At 46.4% G+C, this 22096-nt stretch overlaps 1 protein-coding gene across 3 annotated transcripts in view; it reads left to right on the top strand.

Moving 5' to 3' along the window:
• The window catches only part of TAF4 (TATA-box binding protein associated factor 4), a 107256-nt gene extending 87601 nt beyond the window's left edge, over window positions 1-19655 (top strand). For all 3 annotated transcript variants that reach the window (XM_077335770.1, XM_077335769.1, XM_077335768.1), the window contains exons 11-16: window positions 7-176; window positions 1895-2025; window positions 4695-4820; window positions 7090-7146; window positions 7326-7445; window positions 17756-19655. In XM_077335770.1, the coding sequence (XP_077191885.1) occupies window positions 7-176; window positions 1895-2025; window positions 4695-4820; window positions 7090-7146; window positions 7326-7445; window positions 17756-17923 (772 nt within the window). In that variant the 3' untranslated portion in view covers window positions 17924-19655. The remainder of the gene's footprint in view (window positions 1-6; window positions 177-1894; window positions 2026-4694; window positions 4821-7089; window positions 7147-7325; window positions 7446-17755) is intronic.
• The last annotated feature ends 2441 nt before the right edge of the window (window positions 19656-22096 follow it).

Raw genomic sequence — 22096 nt, 5'->3', positions numbered from 1 at the left:
CCGAAGGGATGACGACGATATTAACGACGTCGCGTCGATGGCGGGCGTCAACTTATCGGAAGAGAGCGCGCGCATATTGGCTACCAATTCCGAGTTGGTGGGCACGTTAACTAGATCGTGTAAAGACGAAACCTTTCTTCTCCCAGCACTTTTGCAAAGAAGGATACTAGAAATAGGTAAATTTCTGATGACGCGCACAAGTTGCCAGGTGCAGATTTTAAAATCAAGAGTCCAGTGGCACCTTTAAGACCAGCAAAGATTTATTTAAGGCAGGGGTAGTCAAACTGCGGCCCTCCAGATGTCCATGGACTACAATTCCCAGGAGCCTCTGCCAGCGAATGCTGGCAGGGGCTTCTGGGAATTGTAGTCCATGGACATCTGGAGGGCCGCAGTTTGACTACCCCTGATTTAAGGCGTCAGCTTTCGAGTGCAAGCACTAGGTGCAGATTGTCTTACTCTCTCTTTAAACTGCTTTAGCTTTGGACTGCTGGGACCTTACATGGCAGCAAATCCGAGTTATCCACCAAATACATACCCAGTGGGAGAGCTGCAGCTGGTACTTGCTCTCTGACAGCTATCCCCATAGAGTGCAGAGCATTTTGGTCATGAGTTCATATCATTCATCAATTGAACTTTTAAGTGTAGAGACGGTCCATGCGGGGATGCCCAAACTGCAGCATTCCAGATGTCCATGGACTACAGTTCCCATGAGCCCCTGCCAGCATGTGCTAAAAGGGGCGGTAACTGTAGTCCATGGACATGTGGAGAGCCACAATTTGGCCATGCACTCCTGAGGCTAATTAAATGGGAATGTGCACCTAGGGAAGGAACTTAGTTTCAGATGGGGTAGCCCTGCTGCTCTGCAGGAGAAGGTCAGGATTCTTGTCCAATAGCATCTTAAAGACTAACAAGCTCTCCAAAGTCAGAGCACCCTTCATCTTCAACCAAGGGAACTTTGGCTCTCAAAAGCTTAAACCCTGCAAGTCTTGTTGGTCAAATCTTACGCTTCTACTGCTTACCAACATGGCAAATCACCTGAAAAGTACAAGATTTCCAAGGTATCAGCTCTCCAGAGTCCTTTGTATAGACAGGGGTGGTCAAACTGCGGCTCTCCAGCTGTCCATGGGCTACAGTGGCAGGGGCTCATGGGAATTGTAGTCCATGGACATCTGGAGAGCTGCAGTTTGGCCACTCCTGGCACAGCAAATCTAGAATGCTGAGTTTTACTGGAGAGGCAGATAGCAAAGACGGACCTGGCCTACAAGCCTCTTGGTCTGGACACGCTTGCTTGTTGGTTAGATCAGCGGTCCCCAACCCCCAGTCCGGGACCAGTCCGTGGATCAGTTGGTACCGGACCACGGCTACTCATCCTCCTCCCTGGCTGCTGCCTCGGGGGCTGCCCTGCCACTCTGCCGCCAGCTCACCTATGGTGCTCTCCAGTGGCCGCCATGGCTGGGGCTCCCCCTCAGCGTGGCACTGCACAGCTGCTGCTGGCAGCACCCCCCAGCGGGCGGCGGGAAGTCAGGGGCGCTGGCAGGAAAGCAAGTGGAGCAGGGGCTCAGGCAGTGGCGGTGACATCCCTCGGCAGAAGACTACCCCCCCCCCCCAGGCCTCAGTAAAATGGTCAAGCGTTGACCGGTCCCCGGTGATAAAAAGGTTGGGGACCACTGGCTTAGATGACACAGTTGTGTGAATGATCCATCACATGTCATCCTCCACAGGGAGAGGATCCAGGTTGCACTGGGTGAGGTTCTTTTTGACAAAAGTTGGTTCTCACCTTCATCGGGTGTAGATTAACTTGCAGGGCAACCCACCCCAGAATTTGCAAGAGTGACTTGGGTTCGTCACTGACCGCTTCTCCCTCCCCACCCCCAATTTTTCCTTGGAAACCCAGGTAAAAAGCATGGAATAACGGAAATCCATCCGGATGTAGTTAGCTACGTATCGCACGCCACGCAACAAAGGTTACAGAACCTGGTTGAGAAGGTATCGGAAACGGCACAGCAGAGAAATATTTCTTATAAGGTAACTGCTTGTTTTGTTGTGTGTGTTTTCACGAATGAGTCTCCTGATGCCCGGCAATAAAATCTTCACAAATCCCGCAATCACAAAATATCAATGTAGGTAATGAACGGTTGCAAACATGGATGAAATCAATTCCACCCGATAACCGTAACCTGATAATCACCAATTAGAGTCCCTCGGGATTTAACTTGCCATGTAATGTATGGAAGATGGCCAATAGAATACAAACAGGCTTTGACAGTTATGAAGACCTGTTGTTTAAATGGAGCAAAATACCAGGCCCAAAATGTGATTGTGGTGCAGCCCGCCAAACTATTTTCCATCTGTCACAGGAATGTGAGCATTGTACTTTCCAGGAAGATGTGACGGAGCTCTTCGTACTTTCCCCAACTACAGCTGAATTGATTGAAAACTTAGATACTAGTGCTTAGGGGGATTGCCCAATCAGTCTGCATAACCATTGTACCTACTTGGTTACATATTTCATATCATGTGCTTCCTGTGCGTAACTTTGCCATACAATAACGGAATAATAATATCAATGAATGTTCTTTCAAACTCATTCTGAATGGTTAGGAACTCTCTGTCCACCTTTCTCTCTCCCATGCTCCTCCTACCTCTCCTTATCTTCCCCCCTACATCTTCTACTAGTATAAAATATGCAATTCAGTCATGGATGGAAAAAGAAATGCCTGCTTCATTTTATTAATACCTGCTGTTGAATACAATTCTTAATTTCATGTAGAGGTTATTTGGCTCTTACAAGTAAACAGTTTAAACTGTTGCTGTTTAGATTTTGCTCCCACATGGTCCACTTAAAGCAGGTCACTCTCCTTTGAACAGTTTCGTGAAAACAGTTGCTGGGCATCTCCATAACATGTCCATAACATTTATTTATTTATTTATTTTTACTTATATACTGCCGAGTTCCATTCAGACTTGCGGCGGTTCACAGCAAAACGATGAAAACCAGTATGACCCCATTAAAGCCCATTAGAAATTAACATTGACACTAAGCATCAAAAGATGGCGATGCAGAGTTCTAACCCCCCACCCTCCCCTGTGTCCAACTATAGAGGGCCAGAGCTCTTCCTCGTTGGCAGTGACAGCCCCGTTGTACCCATGCGGAGGGATCCATCGGTGGAAACTCCGTGGCTCAACATAGCGGCTTCTCCACAGAATAAGCTACCCCAAACCCCACCTTATTGGTCCCAGCATGAGTATAATTGGTTGACTTGGGCAGAGTTGACTTGACAGCACATAGGAGTCTCCTTCAGATTCAAGGGAGATTACCAAATTTCTAAAAGGATTTGCTCAGGCGGCATAAGATATCCAACACACACTGCAATAGGACGAGGGTTACAGGACTGGCCAACCACACCAACAAAACCCAAACCGTTGAAAACACGGTGTGACTTTTGTCATTTTTTCAGTCATTGAAATTAGAATCATCAGCAGCTCCAAAACAGGCTAAATGCTGCGGCCAGGATTCTCACTAAAACATCATGGAGATCCCACATCCGGCTGGCACTCCAAGAACTCGGTTGGCTCCCAGTTGAATTCCGGATTAAGCTTAAGGTTCTGGTAATCACCTTTAAGGCCATACGCTATTTGGGCCCAGTGCATCTGAGAGACCGCCTTCCTGCCTATACCCCCAAAAGAGTCTTACGCTCTGCCATCTCCAACTGGCTGTGGATCCCTGGCCCCAGAGAAGCGCGTCGGACCTCAACAAGGGCCAGAGCCTTCTCGGTCCTGGCCCCCACCTGGTGGAATGAGCTCCCTGAGGAGATCCGAGCCCTGCCCGAACTTCCACAGTTCCGCAGGGCCTGCAAGAGGGAGCTCTTCCACCAGGCATTCGCTTGAGGCCGACCGACTCAGAACCCCTGCTGGTCCCCCCAGACGCCTGCCCATGACTCTCCCAAAGTTACTGTTAATTGTAATCTTTTGATGTTTTTTAAAGTTGTTTTGATGTTATAGTCTACATAATGTTTCATGTAAGTTATAATGTTCTGTGTAAATCGCCCAGAGCTGCAAAGAAATGGGCGGTATAGAAATCTTAATAAATAATATAAAAATAAACTCTGGGCAAATGGGAACATAAGGGGCCATTCGTTGTCAGGGCAAGGCATACTTCTGCTTAGATAATCTATATATGCCCAATTAGGACCAAAAGCTGGAGATGGCAGACAATTACGTAGCTACTCTTTTAACCTGCATTGTTAGACACTTTCTCCAGGCACGGCTGCTGCCGGATGCAAAATTTAGGACCTGGCCGATCGTTTGTCTAACCCAGTGGCCTTGTTCTCTTGTTCTCCAAAACTGAGTTCTGTAGGATAAATGTCAAATGCATTATAGATACCCTGATGGGATCCAGCACCCTAAAGAACTGTACTTTTAAGACCATCTCTGAAAGAGAAGAGTTAGCGGAAAAACATCGCTTAAAATGTGAAGTCCCGATGAGATCACAGATTAGGACAACAGGCAGGGAATTAAACGGGGAGGGTGGTGGTGGGGAATTGCTTTGATTGGTTATCTGAGGACAGCAAAGTGAACATGTGAGCTTCGATAACATGTGCAATCTTCTCCTTCAGCCTCGCGCCGCCAGGGAGCGGCTTTTTCTGTTTCTCTTTCAACTCCCTAACGGAAAGCGTCTTTCTCACGTTTTGCAGGACGATGAAAGATACGAGCAAGCGAGCGACGTTCGGGCGCAGCTCAAGTTCTTTGAGCAGCTCGATCAAATCGAGAAACAGCGGAAAGACGAACAAGAAAGGGAAATTTTAATGCGGGCGGCAAAGGCAAGTGCTCGGGGACTTCGCCCCTAATCGATTGGCAAAACTGTTGCGTTTGACGTCAAAACCGGAGAGGCACTTGGGTTCTCTGGGCAGCAGGAAGCTCTTTATAACTTTGGGCCCCACACTGCTTCTGTGCTTCAGGGGTCTTCGCTGCTGTGTTAGGGCCACTAATGGGCAACATGTTGGGCTCCATAGATGCATGTCCTCTGAATGGTAGAGCAGCAGCTGGCGCTAGCCAGAAGCCCCTCCCAAACCATTAGATCATTTGGGAATGGCCTTTGGCAAAGCACGTGGATCTGGCCTCTGGCAGCACAACAAGGAAAACGCTGGCGTGATTAGAACATAAGAGAAGCCATGTTGGAGCAGGCCAGTGGCCCATGCAGTCCAACACTGCATGTCCCACAGTGGCCAAACCCCAGGTGCCATCAGGAGGTCCACCAGCAGGGCCAGAACTCCAGAAGCCCTCCCACACTTGCCCCCCCAAGCACCAAGAAGACAGAGCATCACTGCCCCAGACATAAGAACATAAGAGAAGCCGTGTTGGATCGGGGCAACTGTCTATCCAGTCCAACACTCTGGGTCACACAGTGGCCAAACCCCAGGTGCCATCAGGATGTTCACCAGCAGGTCCATAACTCCAGAAGCCCTCCCACTGTTGCCCCCCAAGCACGAAAAATACAGAGCATCCCTGCCTCAGACAGAATGTCCCATCTATACCTTGTGGCGAATAGCCACTGATGGCTCCCTGCTCCATATACTTGTCCAATCTCCTTTTGAAGCTGCCTATGCTTGTAGCTGCCACCGCTTCCTGCAACAGGAAATTCCATGTGCTTGCACATGTTGTGGGGCAGGGAGCACCTTAGATCACAGCTTTTAAGTGCAATTCTATGATCTCCACATTCACCCAGTCTCCTGTAGTCATCCCCCCCCCTTCTCCAGCTAGAGTGGAATTTAAGTGGAAGATCTTTTTGTACTCCCTTTTATAGGGAAATTGAATGATAAGTTGTCTCATACCCTATTGATTCTCAGTGATTGATGACCCTTCCTTGCCTGTTCTAAAGGAGGGAGAGAAACAATATGAGTACCTTAGCATCTCAACTGTGTGCAAGTGTGATCTTTTTAAAATCAGCTCTGCTCTGAGATTGGATTTCCAGTCAGCTGCTTTAGGTACCCACTACAAATGGGTACAGCACAGAAAAGAGGGAGAAGAAGAGTTGGTTTTTATACCCCACTTTTCACTACCCGAAGGAGTCTCAAGGCGTCTTACAATTGCCTTGCCCTTCCTCTTTCCACCCTGTGAGCTAGGCAGGGCTGAAAAGCTCTAAGAGAATTGCTATTTGAGAACAGCCCCAAGAGAACTGTGACTGGCCCAAGGTCACCCAGCTGGCTGCATGTAGAGGAGTGAGGAAATCAGACCCAGTTTTCCAGATTAGGGTCTGCTGCTCTTGACCACATACCACACTGACTCTCAGGAAACGACCCTTAAGATCAAACTACACAAGACACTTGGGAGCTGTGTGAATGGGGCAAACAGCAGTGCCCCTCCCCCCATTTCAAAATCAGGCATGCAGTGGCCTAGTTTTGATGGGAACTGCGTGTGGGTTGGGTGGGAGGAAGGCAAGCATCCCCCTCCTCATGCAGTGTTCTCAGTGGCTTTATGGGCTTGTCAGTTTTGGAACTGACGTGTAGGGCCTGAATCTAGAGCAAGACAAAAGGTTAGCTTGAAAGAGCCTTTTCAGACCAGGAAGTCAAAGTGGAGGGTGGGAGGGAGAGCCAGCATGGTGTAGTGGTTAAAGAACAGCAGAGTCGAATCTGGAGAACTGGGTTTGATTCCCCACTCCTCCACCCGCAGCCAGCTGGATGGCCTAGGGCAAATCACAGTCCTCTGACAGCTGTTCTTGCAGAGCAGTTCTCTCAGAGCTCTCAGCCCCACCTCACAGGATGCCTGTCATGGGGAGAGGAAGGGAAAGATGTTTTTAAGCTGCTTTGGGACTCCTTCAGCCAATGAACAGCAGGATATTTTTTAAAAAACAGCTCTTCTTAAATCCTTACGCAAATACCCAAATGTTTGCCTGAGCCCTAGTTCAGAGTGTGTGTCAAATATGCAAGGATAAAAACGTATGTGAGGATGTAATGTATTAATCGTGAAGAATATAATTAAAGGGTGAATAAACCCAGCCCAAATGTTTTGAAAACATTTTTGCCGTCTCACTCATTTTCTCCCCCGTTCTTCTTTCTCTCCCTCCACCATCCAAATGCTTCACCAATACAGTCTCGATCTAGACAAGAAGATCCAGAACAGCTTCGGTTGAAACAGAAGGCCAAGGAGGTATGTTTTCAAAGTCCTCATCCCCACCGTCTATTGCGTTTACCCCCTCGGCACTAAACGCACAATGCCCATTCCCCCCTGTCTGAAAATTGCCCAGCAGAAAACCCCCAACAAAACAAAACAAAGTGACAACACAGCACTGAAAATCGTGACTTTCTGTTTTTGCTATGTGCACACAGATGCAGCAACAAGAACTAGCGCAAATGAGACAGAGGGAAGCCAATCAAACTGCTTTGGCAGCCATTGGTCCCCGGAAGAAGAGGAAAGTGGACTCTCCGGGCGCTGGACCCGGGACAGAGGTAAAGCCCTTGAATGCTTTTGAATAGCACGTGCTGGTGCATCCTTGGCTTCTGAACAGCTGAGATGCCATCCATCCCCCCAGAATTTAAAATACCTTGCAGCAGAGTGTCCGCACTGTGCTTCCACCTGAGTCACAGAGATGTCTCTCCTGCCGAGCCGCCCGCTGACTGCTTGGAGCAGCAGAGGAAGGAAGGGCACATAGACCCCACGAGAGCTCACTCCTGGCCATAGGTGGCATGGTCATCCCTTCCTGGGTCTGCTGGCTCATGGTCACCACCAGCCAAATTCAAGCCGAACCTGTGCGTTGTCAAGGCAGCACCTTGGCTGAGGCCTTGCTGGCAGCTGCATAGGTGGAGGCAACGTGTGCTGGCCCAGCCTCTCTACTAGATTTCCCAACCAGGGTTCCAGGGCACCTTGGGGTTACATGAGAGCTCCCAAAGGGAGGACAGCTGCTGGCATCACTGGACATTAATGGAGCCCGCTCCCCCCATTGCTTTACCAGCCTGGCCTCTTTCTCCACAGCGGGAACGGTGAACAATTGATTTATAGGCTGGCTCCAGCATCTTATTTCCATGCTCACTTCTCTGAAGGGCTATGTGGCCACTTCTGGGGTTTCTGCATGATCATTTGGGAAAAGGCTGGCCTAGGTTGCCACAGGTGCAGAGGCACCAACCGGTCGTATTCGCTTCCCGCCTCTCTGTGGTACAGTCAGGATGTGTGGGTGGGCTGAGAAGGGCAGGATTCCCACTGTAGCCTTAAGCCATCAAAAGTCCTTGGGCTGTTCCTGAACAGAAGGGCCTTGCTTTGGCTGGTGAAGTACCTTGAACCAATCTTTGGTGTGCCTTCAGAGGACAAGGAAGCAAGGCTAGAATGTGCAGAGCTTTAACAGGCATCTACTAGGTGGGTAGAGCTTCTTGTGGCGCAGAGTGGTAAGGCAGCAGTCATGCAGTCTGAAAGCTCTGCCCATGATGCTGGGAGTTCAATCCCAGCAGCCGGCTCAAGGTTGACTCAGCCTTCCATCCTTCCGAGGTGGGTAAAATGAGTACCCAGCTTGCTGGGGGGTAAACGGTAATGACTGGGGAAGGCACTGGCAAACCACCCCGTATTGAGTCTGCCATGAAAACGCTGGAGGGCGTCACCCCAAGGGTCAGACATGACCCGGTGCTTGCACAGGGGATACCTTTACCTTTACCTTTACTAGGTGGGTGCCCAATCTATCCATCTACCCATCTCTATCCATGTATCCATGTATCCATCCATCCACCTACCGCCCGGCTCGGTGGTTTACGTGGAACTGGAATAAAAACAGTACAGATAACATGATAAATTGAACAGTAGTTAAAGAGTCATAACGGGAACAGTAACATAATGGAACGTGGTGAGAACATCCCATTTTAATGGTAACATACTGACAGCTCCTGTAGGACGAACATGTGGAACGTGGTTCACTTTGGGTTCCTCAAGACTCCTTGGCCGCCTTCTTGTGAAACACACATGTGTCCCTACGTACCTAGACACCGCAGCGCTTTTTGGCTAGCTTTTAAATCTTATTTTTATTTATTTTTCAATTTGCGTCATCATCATATAGAATCATAGAGTTGGAAGGGGCCACACAGGCCATCTAGTCCAACCCCCTGCTCAATGCAGGATCAGCCCTAAGCATCCTAAAGCATCCAAGAAAAGTGTGTATCCAACCTTTGCTTGAAGACTGCCAGTCATTAATAATATTTAATTGAGTTGAATATTAATAATAATATATTATTAATAACAATCAGATTTGTATACCACCCTCCCAGAATGGCTCAGGGCAGTGAACAAAAAACAAATTAGAATTCACACTAAAAATCATTCCCATTAAAATTTCAGCGTACATTAAAAACATTCATTAAAATGTCTGGTCTTTATTTCTGGCTCTAGATGTTCCCATTGGGCCATTATGATGGGGTGTTCTAGAACAGGGGTAGTCAACCTGGGGTCCTCCAGATGTCCATGACTACAATTCCCATGAGCTCCCACCAGCTTTTGCTGGCAGGGGCTCATGGGTATTGTAGTCCATGGACATCTGGAGAACCACAGGTTGACTACCCCTGTTCTAGAGAATTTGAGGCGGCTCACAGCATATCGACAATAGAGCCATAAATTAACATTCCAGCATTTAAAATCATCTGATTCCCATATTAAAACCCATTAAGAATCAAAAATTTGCCAGCACCTCTTCGGTAGGAGGGAGCAGGTGTGTGCAATTCATTATTATTAAGTATTTCTGGATGGCATATAGATATTTGTTGACTTGTGCAGAGAAGCCAGTTATTAATGGTGTATTTTTGGCCTCAACCAGAGGCCCGGTGGAACTGAACAGCCTTATAGGCCCTGCAGGACCTCAAACAGTTCGGCAGGGCCTATAAGACTGAGCTGCAGGGCAGAGCATTCTGCCAGACCGGTGGCAGAGCAGGAAAGGCCCTGGCTCTGGCTGATTCCAACTTGTGTCCTCTCCTATTGAGCTCAAGGACTGTTTCCTTTCAGGTCTTTGTGTCTCAGCCAGAGTCCCCCCGGTTCTCAGTCCCTGGCTCACCTCTGCACCGTATACAGCAGCGATAAACACGAGTAGCCAAAAGCAGCCTTCTCATGCCTAGGCTGCAGAAAGAAAAGCATCACTTGTGTTAGGTCTGAGCATCCTGTCAGTGCTCATCTTAAAAATTAGGGAAGTCCCTTAAGCAGCAGAATTCCTGACACTTGAAGAATCCCCCCCCCCAGTTGTCCAATTGCAAACAAGTTAGATGACCCCATAGTCATGTTTTCAAGGCACGAGACCTCAGAGGGGGTTTGCCACTGGTATTGCCTGCCCTTCCATGATGGTCCCCCATCCAAGTACCATAACCAGGGCCAACCCTGCTTAGCTTCTGAGATCTACCCGCCCCAGGTTCTCTTGGGCTGTCCAAGTGAGGAACTGAAAGAACACGGAGGGTTTTCCACATGCAGCCAGCTGAGTCACCCTGGGCTAGTCCTAGTCTTGTTAGAGCTGTTCTCACAGAGCAGTTCTCTCAGAGCTCTCTCAGCCCCACCTACCTCATAGGGTGTCTGTCTTAGGAAGAGGAAAGGAAAGCATTCGTGAGCCGTTCTGAAAACAAACTAACAAATGAATGTCCTCTTGCGCAATGAGAGCCCTCACAGCAAAGCTTAGATAAGTCAAGTTTCAGGTGTTGTAGCGCTCAGGCCCCAATCCGTCAGGATCACCTGTGCCAAGAAACAAGTTGCAGCAATCCAATGGCAGCACTTCCTCTGCTGGTTGCAGCCCGTGATGACAGCAGAGTGATTCTTTGTCCGTAAAAAAAAAAGATCTTCCGTGTGCTTTCTGCATAATTACCAGATGCCCCATATTGTCCAAGGCCAGTGCTCACACGCCACAGGGGGCTGCATCCCATAATTCACATCACGTGGCCTTGCTGTCATCGCCGCTGCCGTTGAAAGCAGCTTTGAGCACCGAGTTGCGACTTCCTCATCCGAGTTCCGAGAGGGAGGTGCGGGATTCCCGCCGCGTTTGTCGGTGGGCGCACACGCGTGCGTTTAGCTTAACGTTCCCCTTTGATGTGCGGAATCATATTCCCCGGGAGGCCTTGTTTGCACTTTGGCAAGCTCTGATTAATTTAGTTATCCTAGATTAATCAGTTACTGGATAGCCAAATCAACCGCCGGCTTCCTGAATCGAAGCTTTTGTTGGCTTAATTAAGAACCAGCTGCTGTGGCTCTAATTGACTCACAGCTGTGCATCTGCTGCCGCAGTTGACATTTTTTAAATGATCCCCCCCTCCCCCCCCCCCCCCCGGTCTTTTGTTGCGGCGTCCACATTTCTTTGCAGCAAAGACCTATCAACCAAACGATTGGCCGGATCCGGTCTGTGTGCCGTTGTCCGAGGAATGGTAAATCGCCTGATATGTTCATACAATCACCTGTTAAGCACAACCGTTCCATCTCCGTTCAGCGATGAGATGAGGGCTTTGCGAGCGAGTTGAGAAACTCGCTCTCATTTCTGTGCCGTTTCACAATTAACCTGAGGGCGTAACACTTAGAATCATAGAATCATAGAGTTGGAAGGGGCCATACAGGCCATCTAGTCCAACCCCCTGCTCATAGAATCATAGAATCATAGAATCATAGAATCATAGAATCATAGAATCATAGAATCATAGAGTTGGAAGGGGCCATGCAGGCCATCTAGTCCAACCCCCTGCTCATAGAATCATAGAATCATAGAATCATAGAGTTGGAAGGGGCCATGCAGGCCATCTAGTCCAACCCCCTGCTCATAGAATCATAGAATCACAGAATCATAGAATAATACAATCATAGAATCATAGAATCATAGAATCATAGAACCATAGAGTTGGAAGGGGCCATGCAGGCCATCTAGTCCAACCCCCTGCTCATAGAATCATAGAATCATAGAATCATAGAATCATAGAATCATAGAATCATAGAATCATAGAATCATAGAGTTGGAAGGGGCCATGCAGGCCATCTAGTCCAACCCCCTGCTCATAGAATCATAGAATCATAGAATCATAGAATCATAGAATCATAGAATCATAGAATCATAGAATCATAGAATCATAGAGTTGGAAGGGGCCATGCAGGCCATCTAGTCCAACCCCCTGCTCAACGCAGGATCAGCCCAAAGCATCCTAAAGCATCCAAGAAAAGTGTGTATCCAACCTTTGCTTGAAGACTGCCACTTGCTCTCAAAGCAAGCAGCGAGCTCCCAGTTCTGCCTTGGCAAACGAAGGGTCACTGTCATAGTCATGGCGTACACTTTTAGCTGTTTGTTCATTTCTAAAGGTCAAGGTAAAGGTATCCCCTGTGCAAGCACCGAGTCACGACTGACCCTTGCGGTGATGCCCTCTAGTGTTTTCATGGCAGACTCAATACGGGGTGGTTTGCCAGTGCCTTCCCCATGTTCATTTCTAGGACGCTTCAAAATATATTGTGAACAGGTTCCCTCCGGAGTCCGGGCCTATTCTCACAACCTGTTTGGCACCAGGAGTGACCAGAAAAGGGCCACGTGATATTTTACTCTTTCCCACCGCAAGGTCATCTTCTCCTTCTATTCCCAATCCACAGCACTACAAGGCGGCGATTCAGAGAGGAGGTTTCTCCTCCACAGTTCCGTCTTATAACGGAGTATATTACCCTTGGCCCTGACCTGGCTCGCCCGATCTCCTCAGATCTGGGAAGCTAGGCAGGGTTGCCCCTGGCTACTGGTTGAAAGAGGGAGAGCTGGGCTTTTGTATCCCGCTTGTCACTGCCCGAAGGAATCCAAAAGCGGCTTACAGTCGCCTTCCCTTTCCTCTCCCCACAACAGACACCCTGTGAGGTGGGTGAGGCTGAGAGAGCCCTGAGATTACTGAAGAATAAGGTTCTTACATGCCACTTTTCTTTACCCGAAGGATGTTCAAAGCGGCTTACAGTCGCCTTCCCTTTCCTCTCCCCACAACAGAAGCCCTGTGAGGGAGGTGAGGCTGAGAGAGCCCTGAGATTACTGAAGAAGAAGAAGAGTTGGTTCTTATATGCCTATTTTCTCTACCCAAAGAGTCTTATAGCAGCTTCCTCCCCCCACAACAGACACCCTTTGAGGAAGGCAAGACTGAGAGAGTCCTGATATTACAGCTCGGTCAGAACAGCTTTATCATTGGTTTGGCAAGCCCAATTCCACTCAGCTGGCTCCATGTGGATGAAAAGCAGGGAATCAATCCCGGCTCGCCAGATTAGAAGTCTGCACTCCAGCTGGCTCTGTGAGGAAGATGGGGCTGAGAGTGCTCTGAGGGACCTGTGACTGGCCCAAGGTCACCCAGCTGGCTGCATGTGGAGGAGGAGTGGGGAATCAAACCCAGCTCTCTAGATTCCAGCACACCCCTCTTAACCACACCACCAAGCTGGCTCTCATTTGGATGGGAGATCAACAAAGAAGACCAGGATTGCTATGTAGAGGCAGGGAATGGCAAACAACCTATGGCGTTGCCATAAGTTTGCTGCAACTCAACTTTAAAAACAAACATAGCCATAATGTAACTCTTGAAACCTCTTGACTATTGGACCAGGGTTTTTCTGCAAACCCAGGATTTGTCCACAGCCCCTTTGTATGTTTCTTAGATCAGTGTGACATTTCTGAGGCTTGGAAAACTCCATCCCATCCTCTCGTGGACAGGTTACCTTCCCAGTCCAATGCAGCATCCACCTGTCCAGCAGGTGTGCCGGCAACGGTCTTCATGTATGCTAGTGCAATTGCCACGAACAGGTGCATACAAGGAACTGTAGGTGGGGTAGAGTTCCAGAATCAGCAGTAGAAGAAGAACAGAAAAGACCCCTTGATCTGATTTTGAAAGCACAAATAAGGAAAATCCCTTAAGAGCTGAAATTTTTTGACAGTCCTGCCTGTTCTTTATTTGTAGCTTTCTTCGAGATGTTTTGAAATATGCCAGGCTCACAGTCAAGCTCTGAGGTCAAAGCCCCACTAAAAATCGCATACAGAAAACCCCTTAGTGAGCTTCATTTCATCCATGCGGGAGAAATCCCCTGTGAATTTACGTCTTTCAACTTCTCATTAGAGGAAATTATCCAATTACTGAGAGAACAACCAATCAATCACCTGCCTTAAGAATACTGGGTCAATTTCCCTGCATACTTCCTTTTTTACAAAACCAGATGAAGCCGCTTTGAGCACCAGACAGCAAATGATCATAGGTCCAAACTTCTTTTATCCCATTATAAGGAATTGCTGTGTTCAGCCAGCCATTATGCACAACCGTAAACATATCTAAAGCATTTTAAAGGGCCAGAACACCATAGGAGAGCAGCGTTTTAAATCTCAGCTTTGTACGAAAAATTCACCAGCTCATAACCTATGTATTATTTCCCACCCAGAAAGGTCTTGAAGCTTTAACTGCGGGGTCTTTAATTAATTGTTGTTCACCCCAGTTTGCTGATTGTGAGATTGTTCTGCTAATTCATCTTTAAAAGGCTGCAATCTGTTTGCCTTATTGCATTCACACGCAGGATTTGATCATATCACTGTTTGCGACATCAAGCAGCGTATTGGGGAAACCGTGCTCTGAATGCGGGAAGTAGGGATGGGCACAGACTAGGAAAATAAGGTGCTCTTTGTGCCTGAACCATGAACCAAGCCAGGTGGTTTGTTCACACACTGAACTGGTTTGTAGAAAGTCTGAAAAACAAGTGAGCAGCAGGGAGCAACTTCCTGCTTCAGGCTTTCTCATGCAGTCAATGGATTGATTGGATTTACTTCCGGCTCGTGGTGGTTTACAATAAAAGAATAAAACCCCATAAAACAGAAACAACACAAGTCCTTGATGGCGGGTAAAATAATCCATATCCCTCCCCTTACCCCAGCCGCAGCTGCAGCCTATAATGCCAGGGCATACTGGTCCCTAATACTGACCATTGTCCTAGGGAGAGGCACCTCTGCCCAGATGACCATGGGCCATGCCTCTAATGGCCTCTACAGGGGCCCGTATAGGGAGGGACCTGAACTTCCTGGACCAGCTTCAACCAAATGCCTGGCGGAATAGCTCCATCTTACAGGTATTTGGTTGGGACTACAAAAGATGCTATTTTTGCAGCTTTCATGGGGAACAGATTTAAGCGGACTCAGGGTCCCTTTAAACTGCTGCTTTCTCTTCCCTTTTAAATACTTGATGGTTATACTTGAAAGTTTGCCACATGGAGGATGGAGCAGAGTTGTTTTCTGTTTCCCCAGAGAGTAAGACCAGAACCAGTAGTTTGAAATTAATTCAAAAGAAATTTCGTCTAAACCTCTGGAAGAAGTTCCTGACAGTTACAGTGGTTTCTCAGTGGAACAGGCTTCCCCGGGAGGTGGTGGGTTCTCCTTCTTTGGAAGTTTTAAAGCAGACACTAGATAGCCATCTGATGGAGAGGCTGATTCTGCTTAGGCAGTGTGTGAGTGGGCAAAAGGGATTGTTTCCATGCTTGGCTCTTGTGGCTCTTTTTTGCATGGCCAGGGAAATGACAATCGCCACTTCGGGGTCAGGAGGTAAATTTCCTCCAGGCAAGACTGGCCAGGGATTTTGGTTTTCTTTTTGGGGGGGGGGGTTCATTGTGGGTGGGCAGATAATTGTGAGTGTCCTGCATTGTGCAGGAGGTTAGACCAGATGACCCTGGAGGTACCTTCCAACTCCATGATTCTAGGGGTGTGGGATACATTCCAGTGCCCCAAAATGTTCCTAAAGGGTGACCCTCCTAAAGAAAACTATCAGAGCTCTCAGGTCATTTTTCCCAGACTGTATCTTTACCACTGCAAAATCTTGCGGTAGTGACTTGTCAACAGCCCTCCCTTGGTTTCTCTCTGAAAGTTAGAGCAGAGATGACTTCCCAAGACCCCATCTATGCCCACTGCTGGTTGTAGCCCATTACTGCCAAATATAATCTATTTACTACATGGATATCCTACACTTATGACTATTTGGTAGATTCAGAACACTGTCCATTTCTTTTGGTGAGAGATCCAGATGGGGAGCGGTGTTAGTCTGTCAGCAATGGTAGAAAAGAGCAAGAGTCACTAAGTGACTCATAAAAGCTCACCGCACAAATTTCGTTAGTCTTTACGGTGCTACTGGGTTCTTGTTCTTTTCTACTTTTTTTTTTTTTTTGGTGTGGCCATTCCTGAATCTTATTTGAATGAGATGCTGAGCTGTATTACTTATTCATACTACCTTGGGAGTGAGTTCCCACTGACCTTGGTGGGACTGACTTCCTAGTAAGCTTTCATAAGATTTGGTTGTTATCTCTACCACTTTCTCACCATCCTTTAGCTTTGACTCTTGAAAGACAGACTCCCCGGAAAACTTGTTGGCCTCTAAGGTGCTGCTGGGCTTGAATCTATCTCCTTTAGTCCTGTAGTTTCTCCTTGTCTGTATATAGTCATAGGCAGGATTTCATTACATAATGTTGAGGAATGTTATCATTGCTGGAAGCTTAGATTTGTTTCCTGTAGCACTTTAAAGACCAACATCTCATTGGTCTTCAAATTGCTGCTGGGCTTGAATCTAACTGTTCTACTGCAGTCCAGCATGGCGGCCCCCTGAATCTACTATAAAACAGATCATTCAATAACGGCAGAAATCATTACCTTTTCACATTGCCTCTGAAACTGTTATGTTTTATTACACAGCACTATTTATCTATTTTTTTTTGCGTTTATTGACTGCCACTCTCGGCCTGGCCGGTTCATGCCAGTTTACATAAAACATTAAAAAACCCAATAAAACCCCAGCACAAAACCAGTCTTGGCAGCAGCCGAACAACAATCTACAACATCCCCCATGCCATCTCCTCAACCCTAGAAAAGTGGTTTGCCAACTCCCAGGTGCTCACATACACAAAAAGGAGTACATCTATTGCCAGTGAAGGCAGATACTATTCAGACTCTGGTTTGCCATTTCACTGCAGAAAGCTCTGAGGCACCAGTATCAGAGAAGAGTAAGCCAGGAAAAGCACATGGGCACTTCAGGGTACCTGTGTGAGATAGGATGAAGGACAGGATGGACCCCTGGTCTGATCTAGGAGGGCTCTTGTTAGGTTCTTAGGTTCTTGTGAAGGCCTCGGCCTCCATGCCCTGTTCTTGATCCTCCAGCGTAACCAATTGGCCACTGTGGGAGACAGGATGCTGGTCTAGATGGACCACTGTTCTGATCCTGCCAGGTTCTTCTGATATTCTTAAAGATTAATATATTGTTATTCTATTATCAGAGACTGTGGATCAGGCCCCGCTTCATATGAAAAATGTGTTACTTACAGAACTGTCTCCAGAATTCCGTATTTTGCTGTTGCTTTTGTTGAGATACGGAATGCTAGCCTAATTTTAGTCAACTGTAGGTGATGGTGTGATGATTAATTCTCTTATGAGATATAAATAGCCCAAGGACACTAATTGTTCTTTGTCTAATGTCAGCAAATCTAATCATTCTAAACCCAATGGGCACGATTGACTACTCTGGAATGGTATGTCCATTGCTACAGCTGGTCAAGTGGAAGAAGTAGAAGCCAGGAATTGCTGTTACCCATGTTTTGGGGTCCAGAATCTTCCCAATGGCCAAAACTCAGGTGCCATTAAGCCCTCCCACCCTTGCCCCCACAAGACCCAAGAATACTTAGCTTTATCGCTTAGCTTTCCTGACATCCAATGATCACGTCGCCCCACATGCCGATTCTGCATGCCTTAAGTTGCTGTGGAGACATGTTGCCGCTGGCTCAATAACCAATGTGTTCTTTCCACTTACAGGGGTCCAGCGCCAGCGTGGCAGTCCCAGGCGCGTCCGGAGTGGGAGCGGCCAGGCAGTTTACACGGCAAAGGATAACGCGGGTGAACCTCAGGGACCTCATATTTTGTTTAGAAAACGAACGAGAGACAAGCCATTCACTATTGCTATACAAAGCATTCCTTAAGTAACAAAAGTGGAGAAGAGCAAGGTATTTTTGACTGAGAAGACAAAACCTGGGGACACTTCCTTTTTGATACATATTCGCAGATTACGCCTTTTTTTTTTTTTGTAACGAGCATATGGGATATTGTTTTAAAGTGACAACCACCACCACCACCACCACCACCACCCAACAACAAGACCCATCCCGAGAGAGTCACCCTCTTTACAAGGAGCGCGTTTTCTATTCCCATTTATTCTAAAACTCTTTGGTGTAAGAGCAACCCCTTTCTTTGACCGTCAGGAGGAGACTCGCAGAAAGGCCCGAGGAGACATTAAGAAGATGACCGAAAAGTTTTAACTCATCTCTTTGATGGAGTGGCCTTCTTCCAAACAAGCCATATTATAGAGACTGATGATGGAATTGTTTAGCAAATAACCAGCTTCTCTTTGTCCGATCCTGTAGCAATTTCAAAACTTTAAAATTGTGCGTTGTTTTGTTTTTTTGTTTTTTTTAAAGTTCTGTTTTTTTTCCCTTAAATAAATTGATTATATAGGTATATGTCTACAGCAGATGACCTCATTTTATTTTAGCTTTTTTGAAAGATAAGTCAGTTAGCAAAGCAAACTGATTTTAATAAAATATTTATCTCCCCCCCTCCCTTCTCGAATGGTTCAAATCCTAGATTACACTTAATTTTAAGCGTAAACCTCATTTTTTAAAAAAAAAGAAAAAGAAATCTCGTTATTATTGCTTATTAGAGGCAACCCCCAACCGAAGGGGCCCCGGAAATGAGGGTTCACTTCTGAATGTTTTATCAGCATCTGTTAAAAAAAAAGAAGAAAAAAAAAGGAAAACGGAAAACGGAAAAAAAAAAGAAATGCATTTTATTTGCTATAGTTTGTAAAGCTGTAAAGTTAAAAAAAAAAAGAAAAACAGGAAAAAAAAAGAAAATCCTTTTCAGCATAAATATATTTTACTTGCACTGTGGTTTTTTAGCAAAAGTGAAAGCTTAGATTAAATAAAAATCAAAGTTGAGAGGAATCATTAAAAAAAAAAAAGACAGTTTCTCAGTGTGAAAATCAAGTGTTGAAAAATGGTTGGTGTATTTTGTCAGTAATTGTACATAATTTTTGGCACATAACATTAAAAAAAAATGGCTATGTAAACTATAATTATTTTGCTATAAGACTGTATGCAAGCTGTGGGCTTACTTTAAAGACGTCCAGAGCAAAAGTCCCTTCTTTGTACCTATTTTTTTATTACAAAATATACTAATTGGTTCTTTATATTTTCAGAGGTTATTGTATTAAATTGTCTATTGATAGTACTTTTATGACTGTAAATATTTTGGCTTCCTTTGTGTGGATTCTCATGTTAGAATTTAAGGGCAGAAGCTACCGAGAATGTCTCCTGTGCAATTCCTATTGGACGGAGGTGCAGGTGAACAGGCGTTCCTTCGACGGGGCTTATACAAGAGACGTTTCCAAGGTGGATCACACCTTAACTCTCTTTGTGTGTAAACTGAATGCTGATCAGTATTTTTATCAACACCCAACCAACTGTTACACCTTTTTATTTTGTCTCTTGGGGGGGGGGGGGAATCCTGTCTTTCCATTTTTTTTTTGTCATGTAAATTTTGCACAGTTCCTTGTTCATATGTAAATATTTTACTTTCAAAAATGAAGTTTTTAATTGCTATTGTTTTATATAGGATTGAAAGAAAATTAACTCCTTTATTAAAAACAAATTTATCTGTACCTGTGTATGTATTTTTGCTCGATAAAAAAAATATTTCCTTCTCTGGATATATTTTTTTTTTGTCCCTTTGCACTTCTGCAACATCGACACTTCCCAAAAAAACTGGGTTTTTAAAACTGTTTGCTGAGATGATGAGACAGTCAGTCAGGTTGAGACTCTGTGTGCCTTGCGCCTTAAAGAAACTACACATCAAAATTATGCATCAAGGAAATCTGATTCTGCACATGGAATAAATTATGCCAGTTAAGCAAGCCTGCATATATTTACTTTGCCTAATATATTCTTCATCTTAAGAATCAGATATCTAAAGATTGACTATTTCTTAAAATAAACATAGGCAAAAATATATATACATTTGTTGAGGTCAAAGTCTTGAATAAGTCCTCGTTTTTGCAAGAGTTGCATAAACGTACCTGGGGTGGGGGTTGGATTCTCTTATCACAGTGTCAGGAGAAGCAGCACGTGGCAAAATTTTCTCTTTTAGGAAACTCATACATTGACATTAACTCTTCTGATCCTGAGGCCTTCTGGCTCCTTGGAGGATCACACTTTTTGGCTGCTGCCACCAACTGTTATAGCAGCTCAGCAGAAAGGAATCAAGTCATTGGGAAAGCTTCAATGGCATCATTTATTGCGGCGGTCCCCAACCCCCGGTCCGGGGACCGGTACTGGTTCGTAGGTTAGTCGGTACCAGGCTGCGGCTCCTCCTCGCCCTCCTCCCCAGCTGCTGCCTCAGGGGCTGCCCTGTCACTCTGCTGCCTGCTCAACTTTGGTGCTCTCCAGTGGCCGCCATGGCTGGGGCTCCCCCTTGGCGTGGCACTGCGCAGCTGCTACTGGCAGTGCCCCGCAGTGGGCGGCAGGAAGTCAGGGGCATCAGTGGATAAGCAAGTGGAGCAGGGGCTCAGGTGGTGGCGTCCCTCAGCAAAAGACTACTCCCCCCCCCCGGGCCTCAGTAAAATTGTCAAGCGTTGACCGGTCCCCGGTGATAAAAAGGTTGGGGACCACTGATTTATTGGATGCTGCAGCATCTAAAGTCACCAGAGCAGTTCAAAAGCAGCAATGCTTTCTTCCTATGCTCCACCCCCAAAGCTTCAGGCATCTCAGCCAAGCCTTCTGCAGATGCCACCAGCAAATGGGCAAAATTAACTGCCTTTCCTTCCTGTGCATTTTCTGTTGTGGTTCATGCCTCATTAAAGGGCCTGTCTGACAAGGTTAGTTTTATTCTACTGGCTTCATTCCTAAGAATGGGCCTTGAAAGCCGCCCTCCACACACACACCCCCCCCAGCCAGGAAGCTTAAGGTGGCTTAGTGCAGGGCAGGTGGGGGCTGGCCAGCTCATTAGCAGGCCCGGACAGAGCTCATTAGCAGGCAGTCAGCAGGACAGGAGGCCCTTGTTAGCAGGGCCTCCTCCACCACCCTTTGCTCAGGCCCTCTCCCCTTACCTGCTGCTGGCTCCAGGCACTGGGGTGTCTAAGAGCAAAGAGGCTAGAGTCCAGGGATGGAGGGTGGGAGCTACAGGAACAGGGCCAATCAGGGTGCAGCCAGCAAAGCTGCAGCCTGATTGGCCCTATTCCAACTTGGGCACCCAGGACACGTTCCAACCCCCCAGACTGTTTCACAAATATTAAGAGGAACAATGGATAAGGATAAGCTTTTGCTAGCAGGTGTGAGATAGGATGCTGGATTAGATGGACTATCAGTCTGATCCAGCAGGGCTCTTCTGATGTTCTTTAGCAGAAGTGAACCAAAGCACTTTCACTAACGTAGCAGCAGTCAACTCCACAGATTTTAACATTGGTAAAGGGGGACACCATTGACCTGGGGGGGGGGTTCTTGATTAAAATTCGGTGTATATGGAGCACCAAGTTTCATAGGATGGATAGAATGCAAAATTAGTATTGTGTGTATATATATATATATATATATATATATATATATATATATATATATATATATATATATATATATATATATATATATATATATATATATAATTTCAAGTACAATTTGCCAGGTGCCCCCAGATGTCCCTCCAAAAGTGGGACAATCTGGTGACCTTACTCCTAAGGCAAATTTTAACATTTCTTTTGTAAACATTTCCTTGGGAAAAATCAGTCTTTAGCTTGTGCTAAATAAAGGGTCACCTACTCAAAGAAAAAGCATCAAATGGCACAATTCTCTAGGTCAGGGGGGGTCAAACTGTGGCTCTGCAGATGTCCATGGACTATAATTACCATGAGCCCCTGCCAGAGAGTAAATATTAAAAACAGCAGGTCCTATTTCTAAGTAAATACATCTAAATTCAAGCAGGAGAAAAACTATTTCTCTTGAATTGTGAGAAACCAGACAGATGAAAAGCCTTCTTTCTAGTCTCAATTTTTAGCATTTAGTTCCCTGTTGAGGGCTGATGCTTTTTAAACTTGTTCTCTTAAGGAGCCCT

The sequence above is a fragment of the Paroedura picta genome, chromosome 4, assembly GCF_049243985.1.
Source record: "Paroedura picta isolate Pp20150507F chromosome 4, Ppicta_v3.0, whole genome shotgun sequence".
Classification (NCBI taxonomy): domain Eukaryota; kingdom Metazoa; phylum Chordata; class Lepidosauria; order Squamata; family Gekkonidae; genus Paroedura; species Paroedura picta.
This window is presented reverse-complemented; position numbering and strand designations above follow the sequence as displayed.